This window comes from Ursus arctos, unplaced genomic scaffold (assembly GCF_023065955.2).
Source record: "Ursus arctos isolate Adak ecotype North America unplaced genomic scaffold, UrsArc2.0 scaffold_7, whole genome shotgun sequence".
Lineage (NCBI taxonomy): Eukaryota > Metazoa > Chordata > Mammalia > Carnivora > Ursidae > Ursus > Ursus arctos.
The window spans coordinates 77,350,878-77,370,612 of NW_026623089.1; the positions used below are offsets into that span (position 1 = coordinate 77,350,878).

Sequence of the window (19,735 nt, forward strand, 5' to 3'; positions counted from 1 at the left end):
TTGCCCATTTCTCTAGTAGAAAACATAACAGTTTCTCCCAGAAGAAAACAGTACCCCTATTCAGTAGGACTTCTGATAAATGGTAATGTGTCTTCCTGTCTAACCAGTCACCCCTCAACCCCAATTTCAAAAAAAAAATCACAGCCAGAGCAATTAGGCAAGAAAAAGAAATAAAAGGCATTGAAATTGGAAAAGAACGGTAAAATTATCAGATGGAGAAAGACAAATACTGGAGGTTCTCACTTCTATGTGGAAACTGTAAAAGCCAAAATCATAGAAGTGAGAGTAAAATGAGGGTTGCCAGGGGCTGGAGTGTGGGGAAGATGGGACTGGAACCCGGGTCAAAGGGTTTAGCCACAGAAAGAATAAAGTACTGATGAATGGGACGACACGGACGAACCCCAAAAACATGATGCTAAGTGAAAGAAACCAACAGAAAATGCCACGTATTTTATGATTCCATGTACGTGAAACGTCCCGAATAGGAAAATACAGAGACAGAACGATCCAGGTTTGCTTAGGCTGGAGGGAGATGAGGGACGGGCGTAGTGATAGCTAGAGAGTACAGGGTTGCTTCTTGATGTATTGCAAATGCTCTAAAATTGACTATGGGCACGTTATATACACGAAAAACCACTTTAAATGGGTATATCATATGGTATGTGAATTACATCTCAATAAAGCTGTTAAAAATTATTGTTCTAGGAAATTAGACCACCCTGGATGAGATATTACCAGGAAAGATGGGCCAAATGTCTCAAACTGCAACTGTATTCATTACTTTGTCAATGAATGGTTCCGAAATACATATATATAAAAAGCAGGAATAAAAGAAGCCAAAATGTTTCCTACAGGTGAGACTCATCCATTTTTCCACTTCCTCTACTTTACAGTGCATGTTATTACAGAGATGATCAAGACGAAAGTACGAAGCCTACAATCGTCAGTTACGAATGTGTGGCAATGCACACAGGAAGAGGACTTGGCAGCCCATGTTCGGGCTCCTGAAGGCCTCTGCCCTGAGGACTTTAGGCTTCAGTAAAGGAACCAGAGAAAGAGGCATTCATTAGCAGACGGCAGAGCCAAGTCCTATTGTTGAAGGTACAATGACAATCCCGCTCTGTCCTCCTCCCAACTCCACCCTAGCCCCGTCCCGTTAAAAACCATCATCTGTGGGCTGATACACAAACGGACGTTGTCTCCAATTCTATTCGGATCAGTGGAAGCTAAGTTCCAGAAGACGCGCATCCCTGGGAAATCTGGCTGTCACGGACACACCTGGAAAGCACGCCCACCCCCGCGTCTAAAGATAATAGTAAAAAATCATGAAGGTATGGCGACCACTAAACCCTCCAGAACCCGGAACCACAGATATCATCAGATGGCACCTCACCCTGCGTGAAATTGAGGCTCCCAAATCCATCGATTGTCCCAGCCGCAAAACTGTAGCCCAGGGCTGGTTTACACGTTTTTGCCTAAAGGGGAGAGTTTTAAAACAACACAAAAATACAAAGTAAACAGAAGCAAGAAACAGAAGTTAAACTTCAAGTAAGTCATGAGATCAGCCCAGTGTGGCTCAGTGATTCTTACTGTGTGTGTGGAGTTGAGCTGGACGGTGACATCTGTCATATTCACCCACTGATGAGCCGCGGCCAGTGGTCCAGTGACCTCCTGGGAGGCAGAGGCATACAGTTCCTAGAAAACCCACACTTACTGTTAGAAGCCAAAGAGTTAAAATGAATCGTACCGACTGTGCCCCATAAGTACCAACTTGGAAAAGCACGTGTCCGCCATGTTTTGCTTTGCTGGCTGCTTAGAAATGGCCACAACCCACGTGGCGCGCTCTGCCAACCCCAGTTGCTTCCCAGATGTGTGGAGGCCCTGAGACCTTGACCTGTGTCCATTCCCCCCACAAACAGGACATTCTGAGAAACAGGCTGTGGCACAAAAGGCCTCACTTGAAAAACAGTCAAGAAAATTTAAGGTGAGGAGGACACAGGCCCAGTGATTGTCTTTGCCAGAACCAGAGCACAACCTCAGGGCGTCTCCCTCAGAAGCTGGGGGTCCTCTGACTGGGCTGGCACCAGAGGGTGGCTGGAAAGACTTCCCACTCCCCCACCATCCACCCTTGGAAGTTCTTTTGGGGTTTTTTCCTGTAGGGTGAATTGATGCTTTTTCCATCTCGTGGGAAATGTGAGTCAGCGTGTTTGGAAACATCAGTTTGTATTGATTGGTACCGCACGCGGTGGGTCAATCCTACGTCAGCGGATGCCCCTTTGCCTGACACCTGACTGTCCCCCCAACCCCAATGCGACAGCCACATGGGGGCTTTCGGGGTGAGCTGTCAGTAGCACCAGCTGCCTCCCCGATAAGTGGTGAACTTGTGCCTTATTGAAGAGAATCCAGAAGGTGGGACAAATCCCTATGACTCCCAGGCCCAGAACAGTAAGAAAACTTCTGACACCAAACCGTGTTATGGGTGCACACCCTACATAGAAGCTGTTCATCTGGAACCATCCACTGATAATACCACCGTAATTAAAAGGAAACTGCAGCAATTAGGCTGGCTGGTGCCTAACGTTTTTAAAGGTGCTTTTGTTCTTCCTTAATTGCTCCTGAAACATTTCAGAACACTTGGAGCAAAATATTTACTGAAACACATGCACAGGCACACACATACACACATACAACAAAGGTATGAGTTAGCCTCGCAAAGAAAGAGATCGAACTATGGGAGAGATCTCGGCTTGGGGTCGTCCTCTGTCTTTTCAATCTTAAATGTGTCTCCAGCGGAGTGGACACAAAATACAGGGGGAAAATGGAAGACGCAATTTAGCAGAGGGAGAAGCAGAGAGCAGCTCATCGTAATCTCACTGAAGAGCAGATTCGCTCCTCATCAAAAAACGTCTTAAGAAGGAAAGAGAAGAAAATATAAGATGGACAACTGGGGCATATCGAAGACTAGGAACTAATTTGACTCCAAATTGCAGGCGTGGGGAGCCGTACTGCCCAGTTTGGCCTCGTCACTGAGGACGGGAAGAACAGTCAGGCGACTGGCAGCCAAGCCCGAGAGAAAGGCCACGATCAGTGCGGGCGTGCCTGACGCCATGTTGGCTGAAATGCTTCCACTATCCATCACCAGAAGCAAGCACTCAGGCTGGAACAGAACGTTTGCCTGCCTCCTTGGTTTTCAAAGGACTTCCTAGAAGAAGACAGCCGAGCAGTCCGAGGGCCCTTCCCGTGTGCTGCTGGCAGCGGCCTTCCTCGCGGGCCGGCACCAGCAGACTCCACGGCCCCCACAGACTCTTGTGACCTCTTACCATTGCTGACATCCCCACGAACCCTGTCGCGGGATTTTAAAGAGCCACGTTAAGTGAAGTTGAAAGCAGTGGGGCCCGCGGCTGACCTTTGCCCTCTGATATAGGATCCGTCCTATAATCTGCGTGCTGTGGAGCATATCCTCTCCGGGTCCCGTCGCAACGCACATGCTGGGCTGTCACACAGGAGACAAGGTAGACTCTCGGTGAAGTGAGCAGTGGTTTTAAGGAACGCAAAATGACAAGGGAAGCTAAGCAAACATACTGTGAAACCCACATTCCAGCATTTCTTGTCAGGTAGTCTCTCCATTTACAGATAATGAAAAGCAAAATCACTCATGGCATTGGAGCAGTAAGGTCTTCAGAAATCACCTATGGCAGCACTTTATTTTTACAGATAAGGAAACTGAGGCTCAGGCAGTTTGGGCAATTTGTCGGAAATTATACAGGTAGCTAATATCTGAGCTAAGACCTAAACACAAGTCTCCCACACTGGCTGCATATCTTCCTACGTGTCTGTTCTTGTCCATGGCTCATGATTATCTTAAATTGAAACTCAGTTAAAATTATGTTGGAACAACTAGGAGATCTTCTGGGAAAAAGCAGCACAAAAATCTGGCTCTATACTTCACTTCTTATACCAGAAGATTTTGAAATTGACCAGATGCTTAAATATTATAATTGAAATTTTAAAAGAATTAAAAGAAAATATGGGTGAACACCTTCTTAATATCTTTTGATTCATCCATATTGAGTTGGGTGTTCTCTTATTTGCAGTCAAAAGCATCCTATATGTGTATAAAAATGATCACATTGTATACCTTAAAATTATACAATGCTGTATGTCAATTACATCTCAGTAGAGCTGGGAGGAAAAAAGAAAAAATATCCCGGTGGATACACAATGGAATACAGATGAAATTGGTAATTTGCAAAAAAGAAGTGCAAATGGCCATTCAACATTAAAATATATTCAATCTCATGAATAATTAAATATAAATTTAAACTACAAAGAGAGAGCTCTTTGCATGTTGTATTGGCAAAGACTGAAAGGTTGATAAACCAGGTGTCACTGAGGTTTGGGGAAACTGTCACTCACGCTCTACAGGGGTAATGGGACATGGCAGGCACCCCGTGGTGGTGGCACTTTCTCTTTGACAGCAAATTCACTTTTCAGAATTTGTTCTAGGGGCACCTGGGTGGGGTGGCTCATTCGGTTAAACACCCAGCTCTTGGTTTCAGCTCAGATCATGACCTTAGGGTAGTGGAATCAAGCCCGAGGTTGGGCTCCACACTCAAAGGGAGTCTGCTTGAGAGTCTCTCTCTCTCTCTCCCTCTGCCCCTTCCAAATAAATAAATAAATCTTTAAAAAAGATTTAAAAAAAATGTCCTAAAGTGAAACTTTAACACACGTGAAAATATGTACAACACACATAGTGACCAGAGCCTGTTTATATGACAGAAGGAAAAAAAGAAGGGAGAGAGGGTGTGAAGGAAGACAGGAGGGAGGGAAAGAAAGTTCTCATCAGTAGAGGATTGGTGAACTGATTTATACTTAAAATAAAAAATTATGGCGTTAGTTTAAATGATGCTTTCAAGTACATTCACTGGAAATAAGACAGCAGGTTCCAGATCGCATTAGAGTAGGACCTCATTTATGTACAACTGTACATGCAGATAGGCGCCTGGACACAGAAAACGTTGTCTGCAAGGACAGTCATTAAATCTTTAACAGACTAACTGTGGGGTCAGGGGCAGCTCATTTACCTGTTTTGTTTTCTGAGCTTTTCAATATTGTTTGAGTTTTTTAGCAAGCATATATCTTTTTTTACATCAAAGCTAGTTTCTAAAGTTAAAAAAATCTGTTTGAAGAAGTGACATTAAAGCAATAGACATGACAACATTTGCCCGTTTCCCTCTTGGTTTCTTAAGTGAATCATGATTTTGTTCAGAAAGCCATCTCTTCTTTAACAGTCAACGAGTCTATTCCCAGTTCCAGGTCAGTCTAAGGTGATCACGGCCATTCCCTAGGCCTCACCAAAGACTGGGCAGAAACCACAGCTTAAGCCCATGAACACATATCATTTCCCCAGCGGCTTCTTTGGTCCAGGAATGGGTACGTACCTCTATTGACCCAATCGGACTGAAAAGAACTTTTATTCCACGGTTAGAAGAGAGGTTTTCTCTCTCTCCTACCATATATGGGAGAGAAAAGGATACTCCTTCCTCGGTATTGACTGCCCTCTTGCAAACATGAGGGAAGGCAATCTAACAGATGGAACAGAACAGAAAGAAACAGAATTCTGTTGTGGGAGAGGGTGTGATTTTGTCATAATTTTTTATGATTACAAAGTATGGTCACGGTAGGAAAAAAAACCACAAAGGTGTATAAATAAATAAGATAAACAGAATAAACACTCCCTATAATAATGCCAAACAGAGAGAACCAGGGTTAACAAATCAGTGTGTTTCACTTTGTCTTTTTACTAGGACCCGTTTATTTTCAAAACTGCAGTCATCATGAATATGCAATATTAAATGCCGATTAAATTCCCCCATTAAGTATTCCAACACAACACACTGAGTTGGTGCATAATATCCTATTGCAAATAGATCTCATAATTTATTTAAACATTTCATCTCTAAATTTTGGAATTTAACAAGTAATCTTTAAATCTAATGTGAATTAATTAATAATGTATGGAAATTTTGCAAAGGAAGGGTAACAAAAGAAAACTTTCTATATAAAAATGGTAATATATAATAGAAAAGTGTAATTGTTAAGACCATACTACTCATTGTGTGGCACTGACTAGAATAGGAGAAATAGCCCAGAAATGATGTTGAATAAAAGTAATATCACAGTGACATATTCTATAGACACAAAGAACAGCATCTGCTGCTCATATCAAACCCAAAAAAACCTAAATGAACATGGCAGGGAAGCAGTTAAATAAACTGATGGTACATACAGCCATTCTTGTTGCTTTTAAAACCTACTACACAGACCTATATAGAGTCAAAAAGATTTTTAAGATCTATAAGGTGGAAAACTTCAATCTCAGACCAATAAAAAAAATCAATAAATAAGTTACAAAATTTTATTCATGAATGCTTAGATGAGTATGCAAGAAGTGGTAGGACAGTTGTAACTCCTGGGGGGAGGGGAGAAAGGGAGTAAATAGGACTCACTTCTTACCGTTGTCTATATTTTCCATGTCATGTGAGTTTTTCACAGCAAGATTGTGATTTTATTTTATTTTTATTTTTTTGAAGATTTTATTTATTTATTTTATTTATTTGGCAGAGACAGAGAGAGAGCACAAGCGGGGGAGCAGCAAAGGGAGAGGGAGAAGCAGGCTCTCTGCCAAACAGTGAGCCCAAAGCGGGGCTCAATCTCAGGACCCGGAGCTCATGACCTGAGCCCAAGGCAGATGCTTAACCGACTGAACCACTCAAGTGCCTGTTTGTGATTTTAAAGAAAAGAAAAAAAAAATGTTGATCTTATATTTTTTAAAAATCCCATAGACTCAACGATCAGTGAGAAACATCTCAGGCAGGCAGTTCCTGGTACTAACTCACGATGTCAGAAATGCCAAGGTGAAATTTTTCAGATTGTTCAAGTTTAGGGAAGGGTCTTGCATCTCTGACATTGACTATCTCACCATTCAAAAAGCTTAGCGGTCAATCAAATGGGAAACTAGAATTTTACCCAATCGGAATTTAGTGGGTGCTTCTGAGAAAAGCACAAGCTAGCAGTCAGTAGGCGTGTGTACACTTGAGGAAAACATAATTATAAGTTAATGGTGGATATTTACACATAAAATGCACATGAGATGCAAAAACCAAGATTTCATGTCACAATTACCTACCCCGCCAACTGGACAAGAGCTATTGGCATTATCACAAGACTCCCCTGTGTTGATGCAATGTGGGCCAAGGATATTGGGGGACACATCTCCCAGGTTAGATGAAGCAAAGGCTGCTACATACGGTCCCTGCCAAAAGAAACATCCAAGTGCCTTTTATTCTTTTCTTATTTCCCATAATGACTTCCATTAAAAATGCAAACATTCAATCCACTCTGGTGAAGTATTCAAAGTCATTTGCAGACAATAAAAGGAGGAGATATAACATTCTGAGAAAATTTCTGAAAAAAAATTCACATTGCATCCGCATACATATTATCACCCACGATATTCCAATGATCGATAAAGCCGTCTCAAGTAGGACAGCTTCAAACCTGTGCCACCAACAGAAACATTCTGACAAGAAACAGCATACAACAACAACAAATTGTAACGTGCTGATTCTTCAAGCTATTCTCTGGTATTGTATCTGGAGCTCAGAGATTTTCCTTGAAAAATAAACATCCTCCTGGCTTAAAAAGAATATAGTGAATCCAGAACTTCCTGTGGCAAAATTGAACCTAAATGTGGTGTCCACCATCCAGATCTGCCTCCATGTAGCTTTTCTCTTATCCCTTCAACCTCAAGTAACAACATATAACGTTTCTGAATAGTGCAAGACTCTAACTTCAACCCCACTGACCTACCATTCCACCTTGAATGTCTTCAGTTTTCTTGGGGCGAGAGAGAAACAGGTATCAGAGATCATGTGTCTCTTTTTATACTGAAAAGATAACTTATCTCAAAGTGCCCAGCACCCAGTGATCATAAATGGGAACTTCCTTTCTTTTCCCTAAAACTCAAACTAAAATGCAAAAAAATACTGTTTTGCCAACAAGGAGCTGGAAGATCAGATGAAATGTTCATGGGACTAATAACTTTTATATCACTATACACCTTTTAGACATTGATTCTGGTCAAGGGCCTGGGGCTCTCATTCTCTTCTATTCTTCTGCATCTGGGACTTGGACACTAGGGTCAAACAGAGCTGGGTACCCCCTCACTTAGCTACTTGTAGTCAGTAATTTCCACAGAGCTGAGGAGCTTTCTGAAGTACACAGACTGAGTTCCAGCCCCTGTCTCTAATTCCAGCCCTCCTTGTGTTTCAAAGTTAAAAAACAAGTCTGGTGCATTAGGGCTGTCTCTGACTTTGGCCTTGGTGAAGAAAAGTAACACAAACTCCTTGAAAGGAAATTTGCCCTTAACAGGGAAATTTGGACCAGTGAAAAAGACACATCATCTTGTCCTCAGTCAGGCTCTTAACACTATTCAGAAGGTGCTTAATACATTCATAGCTCTGAAAACAAAAGTAAACATCAACACAGCTTATCATATTTCCAAGGTGATCAAAACTATTCTATATTGCAAAAATCTTGAACTTGTCCTTCCTTATCCAACGAACTGTAACTGTATGAGGTCATCCATATAAGTAGTATTTGACACGATTAGTCATTTTTTACTTTTCTTTCCCCATCAGGGAGGATGGAGAACTCTTTTTACCCAAGCATGTGAGTATGTGACATCCATGATGACACCTGACGCTGAGGATTTGAATCAGCTATTCTGAGCATTGCATGAATGGTGATACTCCGCGCATTAAGATGATGCTTTTAATGACAAAAATTCTCACCTGTCCAGGTAGATAGCCTTTGTTCTTCTCTTGCTCAAAGAGGTAAGAGGCATAACCCATGTTGTCGCTGTTGACAAGATGATTGCTGTTGTTCATGCTGACCGGGTGGATGGCAAACCAGCTATAAAAGAACAAGGAGCCCTCAGTTCATGAGAGAACCAGACAATGGGACCAAAGACAATGACGGGGAGCTGAAGTGTTCTCCAGCAGGAAAAGAAATTTTTTTTTAAAGATTTTATTTATTTATTCCACAGAGAGAGAGACAGCCAGTGAGAGAGGGAACACAAGCAGGGGGAGTGGGAGAGGAAGAAGCAGGCTCCTAGCGGAGGAGCCTGATGTGGGGCTCGATCCCAGAACGCCGGGATCACGCCCTGAGCCGAAGGCAGATGCTTAACCGCTGTGCCACCCAGGCGCCCCAGGAAAAGAAATTTTTTTTAACGAGAGGCATTCCGCATTTAGGTTCTTCCATTGTTGGTGAGCTTAAATGACTAGTAATATACTCCAAAAGTCTAATCACTTACTTAAAATAAAAATACAACACTCGATTTTTATAACTGTATCATCATCGTCAGTGTCAAAGCTTTTAACAAGAGCCAAGACTGGTCAGTGACCAGACCATATAGCTAAGGCATTGTATAGGCACATACTCTGTCCTTTAAGACAGGTGCACATAGTAAGTATTAAAATCGATCCTATCTCATTCAGCACTTACTGAGAGTCTACTGTGTGGAGAGCATGGAACAAACGGCAGTTTACGCTCAGAATCTTGCAGAAGACAAAGATGTAGACAAATGGCTTTAATACAATGTGGTGACTGTTATAAAGAAATAGGCGTAAAGTGTTTGGGGACCACAGATGACTAGCAATTAATGCTTAAGGGCATTCCAGGGAAAAGGCACAACGGAGTAAGTGCAGAGAGGTGTGAAAGAGGCTATTCTACCTAATTTGATGTATCCTTGTGCATAGTAATACCGTGTTTAACTGTAGAGCTACACAGTTTACAAACTAATTTCACATCTGTTACCTTACTTGAACTTCACAACAACCCTGAGAGTGGTTGTCCCCTTCACTGCAAGGTGTCTCAGAGAAGCAAAATGGCAGCCCACGGGTCATCAAGGACCAAGGCTAAAGTTTGGGTCTCGTGACACCTTGTCCCGTGGCCTTCGTAGGATCAAACCTCCACACAGGTGAAAAAGAGACTTACAAAATGGAGGGCTATCATGCAAATTCCCTAGAATGAATGCTCAAGAAAAGAGAGACACTACTTCCAAAAGTTTCAGGCCAATTTAAGATTTGTAAAAAAAAAAAATCCTTGTTGATTGAAGTCCTTGCTGAAAGCTTTTTAAACATTTCAGTTTACATTCCTACCTAAGTAATAGAGCACACAAAACTGAGCATTTACTTTATGACTAGGGATGCTTCGAAACTTCAAGGCTGTCGTTCAGGATCCAGTCCTCATTGCCCAACAGATGTCTATGTAGGTCAGAGATCACCAGCACTACGCCCACGGGAGCTGGGCAGGCCACACAGATGGGTTGAGCTGGTTGGCGGAATGGGGACTGGCGTGAACTGTGGCTACATGGAGGGACCTGCGTGGTCTGAAGACAGTAGCTTCTACTAGTCTGCTTATGAAGGTCTAAGCCAGTGCTGCCAGATCTTCCATAAGTCCATGTTTTTGTGCAATGTTTATTGATTTAAAAACTCTTAAAGAGGTAAATGTCATGAGAGGAAGGAGTGGAAGGGGATGAACAAAATGGGTGCAAGGGAGTGGAAGACACAGGACCCCAGTTAGGGAATGAATCAGTCATGGCTACGAGAGGCGCAGCATAGGGACTCTAGTCAATGGCACTGTAATAGCGCTGTCTGGTGACAGATGGTAGCTACACGTGTGCTGAGCACAGCATAACCTACAGAAATGTTGCATCACTTCATTGTACACCTAAAATTAGTGTTACACTGTGTGTCAACTATGCTCAAATAAAAACCTTTCAATTAAAAAAAGAAGTAAGTAGCATGGAATAAAAGGAGGGGAATTGTTACCAATGAAGAGCCTTCAAGCACATAGTCAACACATGTAGTCTGTGGACTGTTTGGATTCTGATTCAGATAAAAGGACTGTAAAAAGACTTCACTGGTACAAACAGGGAAAACTGAGTATAGACTGGGTTTTAGATCATATTAAGAAATTATTTTTAGGGGCGCCTGAGTGGCACAGCGGTTAAGCGTCTGCCTTCGGCTCAGGGCGTGATCCTGGTGTTATGGGATCGAGCCCCACATCGGGCTCCTCTGCTGGGAGCCTGCTTCTTCCTCTCCCACTCCCCCTACTTGTGTTCCCTCTCTCTCTGGCTGTCTCTATCTCTGTCAAATAAATAAATAAAATCTTTAAAAAAAAAAAGAAATTATTTTTAATTTTGTTGGTTATGATCATGGCTTGTAGTTATACTTTTCTTACATTTTTACCTGATAGAGATATATGCTGAAATATTTATGAGTGAAATGTTTTGATATCTGGTATTTGCTTTTAAAAGTCTAGCAAAGCAAACAAAAGAAGAAGAGGGATGAAACAGAGTGACAGAGGATTGCTGATTACTGAAGCTGGATAAGAGCTGCTGGAGATTCATTAGCTTAATCACGCTAAATTGGCATATATTTGAAAATTTCCATAATAGGGTTTTTTTTTTCATGTTGACATCCACTTCGGATTTTTCTTTTAAACAGTGTAAGGCCAAATCACGAGTCCATAAGCAAAATTCAGTCCCCAAGGTAAGTATTTGCCACCACGTAAACGGACAGAAATTTAGGTGAAAGGTAGTTCTAAGGTCATCTCCCAGAAGTTATTTGCAGAGTTTCTATATTTAAAAAAAAATCCTTACACTAGTTTCTTTTTCGTGTGTATGGTTTGCCTCTCCCTCCTAAAACTCAAGTGCCAGAGAAAATTCTCGTCAACAAACATTTTCCAGGTGGTTGGGAGTCTGTATTTTTGCAGTTTTACTCCCTCTAGTTTGGAAGGAAAAGGGGGTGGCGGCCATCACAGTTTCCTGGCTCCCCGACCAAAATACTCCTGTCTGAAAAGATTGCACTGAGGTCAGCCGGATTCGGCCAAACCGCAACCCCTCCAGTGCAATCGAAGGAAATCCGTAGAATCATTTTATCAACACTGACTATCATTTAGCACCGATTAGGTGAAGGATTTCATGCACAGGATCTCATTTCATTCTAACAGGAACACTTCAAGTCAGATGCTATCATTGTCCTTATTTTACAGCTAAGGAAATGACCTCTCTGAGTGATGCAGTCATCTGACCAAGGTCACACCGTTGTAAGTCAAGAAGCGGGTCTATGAATCCAGGTTTGTCAGACCACAAAGGCCAAGTTCTTCTCTGCCATGGGATACTGGCTTTGTCCCTTCATTTCATTCACTTGCCCATTCAGTACACATCTCGTTAACTTTGATTCTGTGCCAGGCACTGGAGACGTGAAGACGAACAGGCATCATCTTGCCCTTGAGGAATGCTTCATAGCAGAGGTGACATCTGAGCTGGGTCTTAAAAGATAAGCAGGAACTTGGCAAGGGGATCAATGGAGGAAACTCATTTGTAGCAAAGGCATGAAGATCAGAAGGGGTATAGAGGGCTAGGAGGATGGATGGTCAATCTGGCCACAGCAGAATGGGTAAGGGCAAGGAGACATGGCAGTTGCTCTCATCATTCAATCAGCATGAATTTATTAGTAGCCCAGCATATGGTGGGCATTGTGTTAAACCCCAGGGAACATAGAGAGGAATCAGGTTTATCCCCTACCATCAAGGAACACTATTTGTAAAGAAAGCAAATGCTAAGAATTTTGGTCTGCTATTTAGACTACAGACTTGAATTTTCATTGATTTCATGTATTCATTTTCACTTACTTAAGGCCTTAGAAAATTAACAGAATTTTCTTTCTCTATAAAACTAAAAAAATAAGCATTCAAAAAAGTTATTTGGAATTTCAGAATAAGAAGATGCTGTATATTTCCTCCTCTGGCCTTTGAAATACATGCTATTCAAATATCTGGCTTGTCACAGCAACCAAAGTATTATGGCAAGAGATGAATATCTTTAAATATATGCAGAAAAGTGGTCATTTTAGTTTAAGAAAGCTGCACTCACAATTTATTTTATCTGACCAAAAAAAACCAAAAAAACAAAACAAAACAAAAAACCAACCCACATTCTTCAAAGCAGAGTTCAAAAGAGAGAAAGAAAGGTTGAGGTGGTTTCAAAAGAAGTTAGAATACGGACACAAAAGGATAAAATATGCCCCTGTTAATAAACACCTCTAAGGGGCACCTGGGTGGCTCAGTCGGTTAAAAGTCTCCCTTCAGCTCAGGTCATGATCTCAGGGTCCCGGGATGGAGTCCCGCATCGGGCTCCCTGCTCAGCCGGGAATCCGCTTCTCCCTCTCCCTGTGACTCTCTCCCCTGGCTCATGCTCTCTCTCTGTCTCAAATAAATAAATAAAATATTTAATAAAAAATATAAAATAAACACTTCTAAATAATCATTACATCATAGCAAAAGCAGGGCTCTTCAGGGCTTAGCACGATACAATCAAGGTACCAAGGAAGGTCCAGAGATAAGAGATTTTTTTCCCAGTCTGTAGTAAAGTTGGTGAAAATTTCTGAGTCTCTGTTTCCTAAGACTGAACAATAATGAATTTTGACTATGTTTTGTGAATCAATACACAGCAAATTAATATAAAATCTTCTAATTATTCTCTTCCCCTGTGTAACTGAGGCATTTTCTAGGGCCTCTTTTAATTCAGACACTCTGCACTTCCTACTCCGAAGCAGAAAAGAAAAGCCAAATGCAAACTTGAGCTTCCTCCATATTCTAACACAGTAACAAACCTGTCCCAAGTGCCATTCTCTCAAACCCAGGCCACCACATCCAGCATGCCCTGCACAAGAATGAGTTGCAAAAGGGGTAAACGGAGGCTGAAATCCAGCCCCCCGCTCACGGAGCTAGGCACCTCCGTCAGCCCAGAGAAGGAAGTGCCTCCGTATGCTGTGCATCAAGGTCCTATGTGCTAATGGCAGCCCTCTCTGACCTACATGTCCACCAATTGGGAAGGAGAACATTGTACATCCACTGGAAGGTAGTGTTCATGAAGACGTGTAATAAAATGGGAGCCCTCTGGGTAAATACAATATAGGAAGCTGTAGTGGGTTGAATAGCGTCCCCCACCATATTCATGTCCACCAGATCCTCAGGACGTGACCTTATGTGGAAATAGTCTTTAGACATATGAACAAGGTAAAGATCAAATGAAATCATATTAGCCTGAGTTGGGTCTTACATCCAGTGACTGGTGTCCTCATAACAAGAGGAAAGGAACAGAGAGATGCCCCGAGACATTGAGAAGTAGGCAATGTGAAGATGAGGGTAGAGATTGGAGTGACAGGTCTACCAGCAGAAGCTGGGAGACACATGGAACAGATTCTCCTGAAAGCCTCCAGGAGGAACCAACCCTGCCACCTGATTTTGGATTTCCGGCCTCTTGACATGGTGAGAGAATACATTTCTGTTGTTTTAGGCCAGCCAGAGCATAACAATTTGTTATGGCCGTCTTAAGAAACTCTACTGAGGCCATATGTTTTAGCAGCTAAAGTTCTAGCTCTAGACTCAGACACAAATTTCTTAATTTAGTGGAACCTCAGTGTTCATTTATGCAGCATAATAATAGTAGTATTTGCCTCACATTTGACAACCCAAGGAACAAGTACATCTAAAGTGCTCGGCACAAAGACTGGTCTACACAGAGAATGGAGTGAATTATCACCACGATGAGGTGGATGGCGCTGATCCTGATCCCGGTCCTGGTCTGCAGCTGATGGCCAGGATGGTGATGATGGTGATGATAAGGGGGAAAGAGATGCAAAGCTCTGTGTGTGTGTGTCAGAGATTACGATACTAAAATATATGAAACATGCGCACCTGTGTATTCAACACATATTTTTCAACCCACATCATATGCACATGAAATAATTAAAGGAAGAAACCCTGCCTTCCTGTGGCAGAGATTTATGGGCTTACAAAATACCCAATGTCCTCTACTTCCCTGTCTCACTAGCAAGATGGGACATGTGACTAGCCCTGGCCAATCACACACATGCAGAGGGACCACCCAATTTTTATTGGACTTTGCACGTGTGGGGAATGTGCACATTTCAAGTCCTTAACGTGTTAAGCCACTGGAATTTCATGGGCTGTGTGTTGTGGCCCTTGGCACGAATTACCCTCATTCACACACCTCTTTTTCACCTCCCTTACAGTTCTCACCCTGCCCCACTACAAACTATCTGGGGAAGGAGAGGAAAGGGTGTTTCCTTGCATTATACTAGTAGGGTTACCAGACCCAAAGAATGACCTGATTTTAAAGAAGCAGAAACAGAGTACAGACCAGACTGCCCAGATTAAAGAAAGACAATGAGCAGCAAGGGGAGCCCTTCTGAAGTTACAGGTAAACTTGGTGGCCAGCATCCTGGAAAAATCTTTCTACCATCTCCCTTCCAGAAAAGAGATGTACATTTGCAGCTATTTTTATTGTCTTCAAAAGTCCTGGATGATGTAGTGCCTCTCAATAATGTAATTGGAGAGAGAGCTGGGTGGGGTAGATTCTAATAAATCACTACATTCAAAATTCTTATATCCTGAATGACACGATGAAGCAATCAACAAAAGCAAAACAAGAAATGGCCCAAAGAGTATTTGAGTATTTTTTTTTAAATCCAGCCTAACTAACCAGGAATTGAAGAAACTGAAAGGAAGACAGAAGTGATTTGGCTCTTGGGGGGGTCTCTTTTTTTCTTTTTTTTAAAAGATTTTTTATTTATTTATTTATTCGACAGAGATAGAGATAGCCAGCGAGAGAGGGAACACAAGCAGGGGGAGTGGGAGAGGAAGAAGCAGGCTCACAGTGGAGGAGCCTGATGTGGGGCTCGATCCCATAACGCCGGGATCACGCCCTGAGCCGAAGGCAGACGCCCAACCGCCGTGCCACCCAGGCGCCCCTTGGGGGTCTCTTATTCAGCAATAATTGTAGGGCATGATGATCCCAAGATTGACAAGAACATGGAAAGCAGCCCTCCACTCATGTTCTGGTAGCAGGAGTGAAAAGTAGCAAAAACCTTCCAGCGGGCCATTTGGCCATTTAAAAGAAAAGCCTTAGTAAGCAGCATTCCTTTTTAGCCCAGCAATCACACTTCTAGGAATTCAGCTTAGGGAAATCACTGGCAAATATATAAGATATCTGTTCTGGAATGTTTATCCTATGGTACTTTATGATGGCAAAAATTATAAACTGAGTATCAAATGTTCGCTGCTACGTTGAGTACATTGTCATGCATACAACAGAATACTATGCAGCCATTAGAAATGGTAAATTTAAAAATACTAAGTAGCATTGAAAGGTATTCATAAGGTGTTTCTGAATGAAAAAGCTACCAATTGTATATAAAGTCTCACTTTTTCAATAAAAAATGTACAGAGATGATCTAACAAGATATGTAACAAACTGTTAATAGAAGCTATCCTGTCCCAGAATTACCAGGTGATTTTTAATTTTCTTTCCTTTTTTTTTTTTGTTCACTGTTGAAATATAAAATACATGAACAAAAGAGAGAAGATTTTAAAAACCACTTGATACAACTCCAAGAGTGAACTCTGATGTAAACTATGGACTTTGGGTGGTAATGTTGTATCCATGTAGGTTCATTGACTTTAATGTACATACCCCTCTGTTCTCAGATACTGATGGGGGGAAGGACAGGCAGACAGTATATAGAAAATCTCTGCACTTTCTGCTTAATTTTGCTGGGAACCTAAAACTACTCTAAAAAATAAAGTCCATTAAAAACCAAAAACTTATCCCAACCCTGCCACAGTGTCACCTCTGACACCTTCTACTGATCAAAATGGTTCCAGGGCCAGCCAAGATTCAAAGGCTCGGGAAATCCTCTCCATGTCTTAATGGGTCTTATTCAAGGTCACTTTGTATAGAATACATGTGATAAGAGTTTTTGTTGCCACCATCTTTGGAAACTATCATCTTCCATTTATTTTTTAAAGATTTTATTTATTTATTTGACACAAAGAAAGAGGGCATAAGCAGGGGGAGTGGGACAGGGAGAAGCAGGCTCCCCACTGAGCAGGGAGCCCAATGGGGGACTCAATCCCAGCACCCTGGGATCATGACCTGAGCCAAAGGCAGATGCTTAACCAACTGAGCCACCCAGGTGCCCCTATAATCTTTGATTTAAAGATTTTTTTAAATCTCTATCAATCCTGAAAGGATAAGAGAGGGAGAAAAGGCATTGAAAAAGAGAAACAAATAGCAGAAAGTGAAAAGATACCTAAGAAGTGCAGATATGCAGTAATTACAATTCCTAAAAATAGACTAAACTCACTTATGAAAAGATGAAAATTGTCAAAGTGAAAAACAAATAAACAAAGCTATATGATATTCATAAGGGACATCTCTAAAATGTAAGAACAAATAAAAGTTGAAAGAAAATGACAGAAAAAATATACCTGCAAATTCTAACCTTCAAAGAGCTGAGTTAGTTGTGCTAATAGGAGAATACAAAGATTTTGAGACAAAAAAAAAATCGTTATTAGATGTAAAGAAAATCACTACGAAACATACACACACAAACACACACACAAACACACACACTAGCACATAGAGATACAGTTAATATTTCTCACAGTATTTTAAAACTTCTAGTGCCCAGAGTGGAACTAAGCACCTACTTTTACAGAATGACCTTTTAGACAAGCTTATTTTTTATTTTATGTTCTACATTGGGAATTGGGCAGAAGAAAATGTGCCTGAATATGAGCCACGATTGACTTTGGGAAGTAAAACTTGGAGTTAATTTTTCTTTCTTTCTACTTGTTTATATTTTATTTTTCCCTGGTGAATACATATTATTTTTATACTTAAAAAAAAAAGTATACTTGGAGTAAAAAAGTAATAGCCTCCCAACTCTCTTCAGGTTAAGAATATTCCAGAAACCCAACAATCAAGTAAGTCCAACGCCTTCTGCCAGTTTTGGCAACTGGTTTTATGACTTTGGTTTTTAAACTTTGTAAACTTTCTCTTTTAAAAGTTTTATTTAATTATTTGAGAGAGAGAGGGCACTCTCGCATGTGACTGGGGGTGGGGGGAGGGTCAGAGAGAGGGGCAGAAGAGAATCTCAAGCAGACTCCACGCCCAGTGTGGAGCCCAATGCAGGACTTGATCCCATGACCCTGAGATCACAAATTGAGCCCAAATCAAGAGTTGGATGCTTAACCAACTGAGCCACCCAAGCGCCCCTATAAACTTTGGTTTTTGAACTTTTAAATTTAACAATTTAAATTAACAAGCATGATTTATCTCTGTCATCAGTCAACTATCATCACCCTTGTCATCAAAGAATGCTTAGTCAGCAGCTTCACTTTAAACAGGGGTGGACCAGACGCAGGACGAACCCTTACCACAGAGCCCAGGACTATCCTCCACCGGAGAGGAACAGCGCAAGCAAGCGGACAGGAAGTTGGGGCAAGAAGATGGCATCAAGCTTCACGACAGCAGGAACGAAGCAGAACAGGAAGAAGAAACTAAGGACGTAGAAATAGAGAGCAGGGCTTTGCAAACCAGAGTTAACGCTAATGGAGAAGGTATTTGTACAAAGATGAGCTGAGGTGGAGGCAGAAGCCCAGAATGGCTGGTGAAGGGCAGGCCCTGAGCTTTCCATGCCTGCTCTGTGAGTGAGGTAAGGAGACTGAGGGGAGAACGCAGAGGGCAGAACAGACAGACGTGATCGTTCAAGAAGTCATGGTCATAGATGTAGAGAAGATTTACACACGCATACACACCCCACAACCAAGTTCTATAAGTCAACATCATTCGAATAAATTAGCTTAATGTCATAAATTGGGCTTTTCTAAGTGCGTACACCAGTTATTCAAATAGGATGAACAAATCATCCTGTTGTTTCGTAACACACATCTTGAAAGAACCCCCTCACGTGACCCCTTCCTGCGAGAACAAGAGGATTTGCAGTGCGTAAAACACAAGGCAGTTGAGCAATCATTCAGAAACCCGCTCAGACCTTCCTCACAGCTCTGGCAAAGAGGAGCCACACAGGATGGAGCCCAATAGGGCTGATAAGATAAGAAAAAGGAGAAAAAAGTCCATGCCCTGCCTGCAAGCTGAAGACAGAGAACCTGACGGGGCAGAGGGAAGAGCAGTGAGACCAAGCCTGTGCTGGTGCATGGAGCCCGAGGAAATGAGCCTGTGCCCCCCCCACTCCCCCAGCCACCACGCCCAGAGATACAGGCACCAACCAGAGCCGCCATTCAGATTATCTGGCTGCCCTTATGACTTTCCTTTTGGTGCAGACGTTTGAAACCTCTGCTTGGTTTTCTCCTTTCAGAGTTTCCTCTTGCACAAGCTATCCTATGACAACAGGATTTCTCAAGACTTAATGTCATGTTCTCCACTGGAGGAGAGACTCCTTCTTTCAGGTGCCTTCCAGAGTCCCTCAAAGTGAATTTTGTGAATGCTATCCAGCTTCCATTTTAATTCAGAACTCAGAACGTCCCAAATGTGTCCTCCACAACTAGAGACAAATCATTTACTGTTTCTGCATGAGGTAGAACCAGGCAAAAAGACAGAAACACTTCCCTGGCATAGACAGGCCAACTGAAGCAAATGGTGCCCTCACAGCTGCAAAGAACTTAATGACTTCTGGAATAGTTTCACACATGGAATTCTATTCCATTCCTCAAGTCTCCACTCATCCTAACCCTTCAAGAGCCTCCATCTCCCAACCCCAGCTTAAAATACTGTAAT

General features: G+C 42.0%; 1 protein-coding gene across 2 annotated transcripts in view; it reads right to left on the reverse strand.

Moving 5' to 3' along the window:
- ASAH2 (N-acylsphingosine amidohydrolase 2) overlaps positions 1–19,735 on the reverse strand; it is a 65,368-nt gene that overhangs the window by 26,936 nt on the left and 18,697 nt on the right. The window contains exons 7-11 of one of the 2 annotated variants that reach the window (XM_026504647.3): positions 8,856–8,976; positions 7,190–7,315; positions 3,407–3,493; positions 1,591–1,695; positions 1,394–1,475 (exon numbers count right to left, since the gene is read on the reverse strand). In XM_026504647.3, coding sequence (XP_026360432.2) covers positions 1,394–1,475; positions 1,591–1,695; positions 3,407–3,493; positions 7,190–7,315; positions 8,856–8,976 — 521 coding nt within the window. The remainder of the gene's footprint in view (positions 1–1,393; positions 1,476–1,590; positions 1,696–3,406; positions 3,494–7,189; positions 7,316–8,855; positions 8,977–19,735) is intronic. The other variant, XM_057308557.1, reaches the window with a different exon arrangement.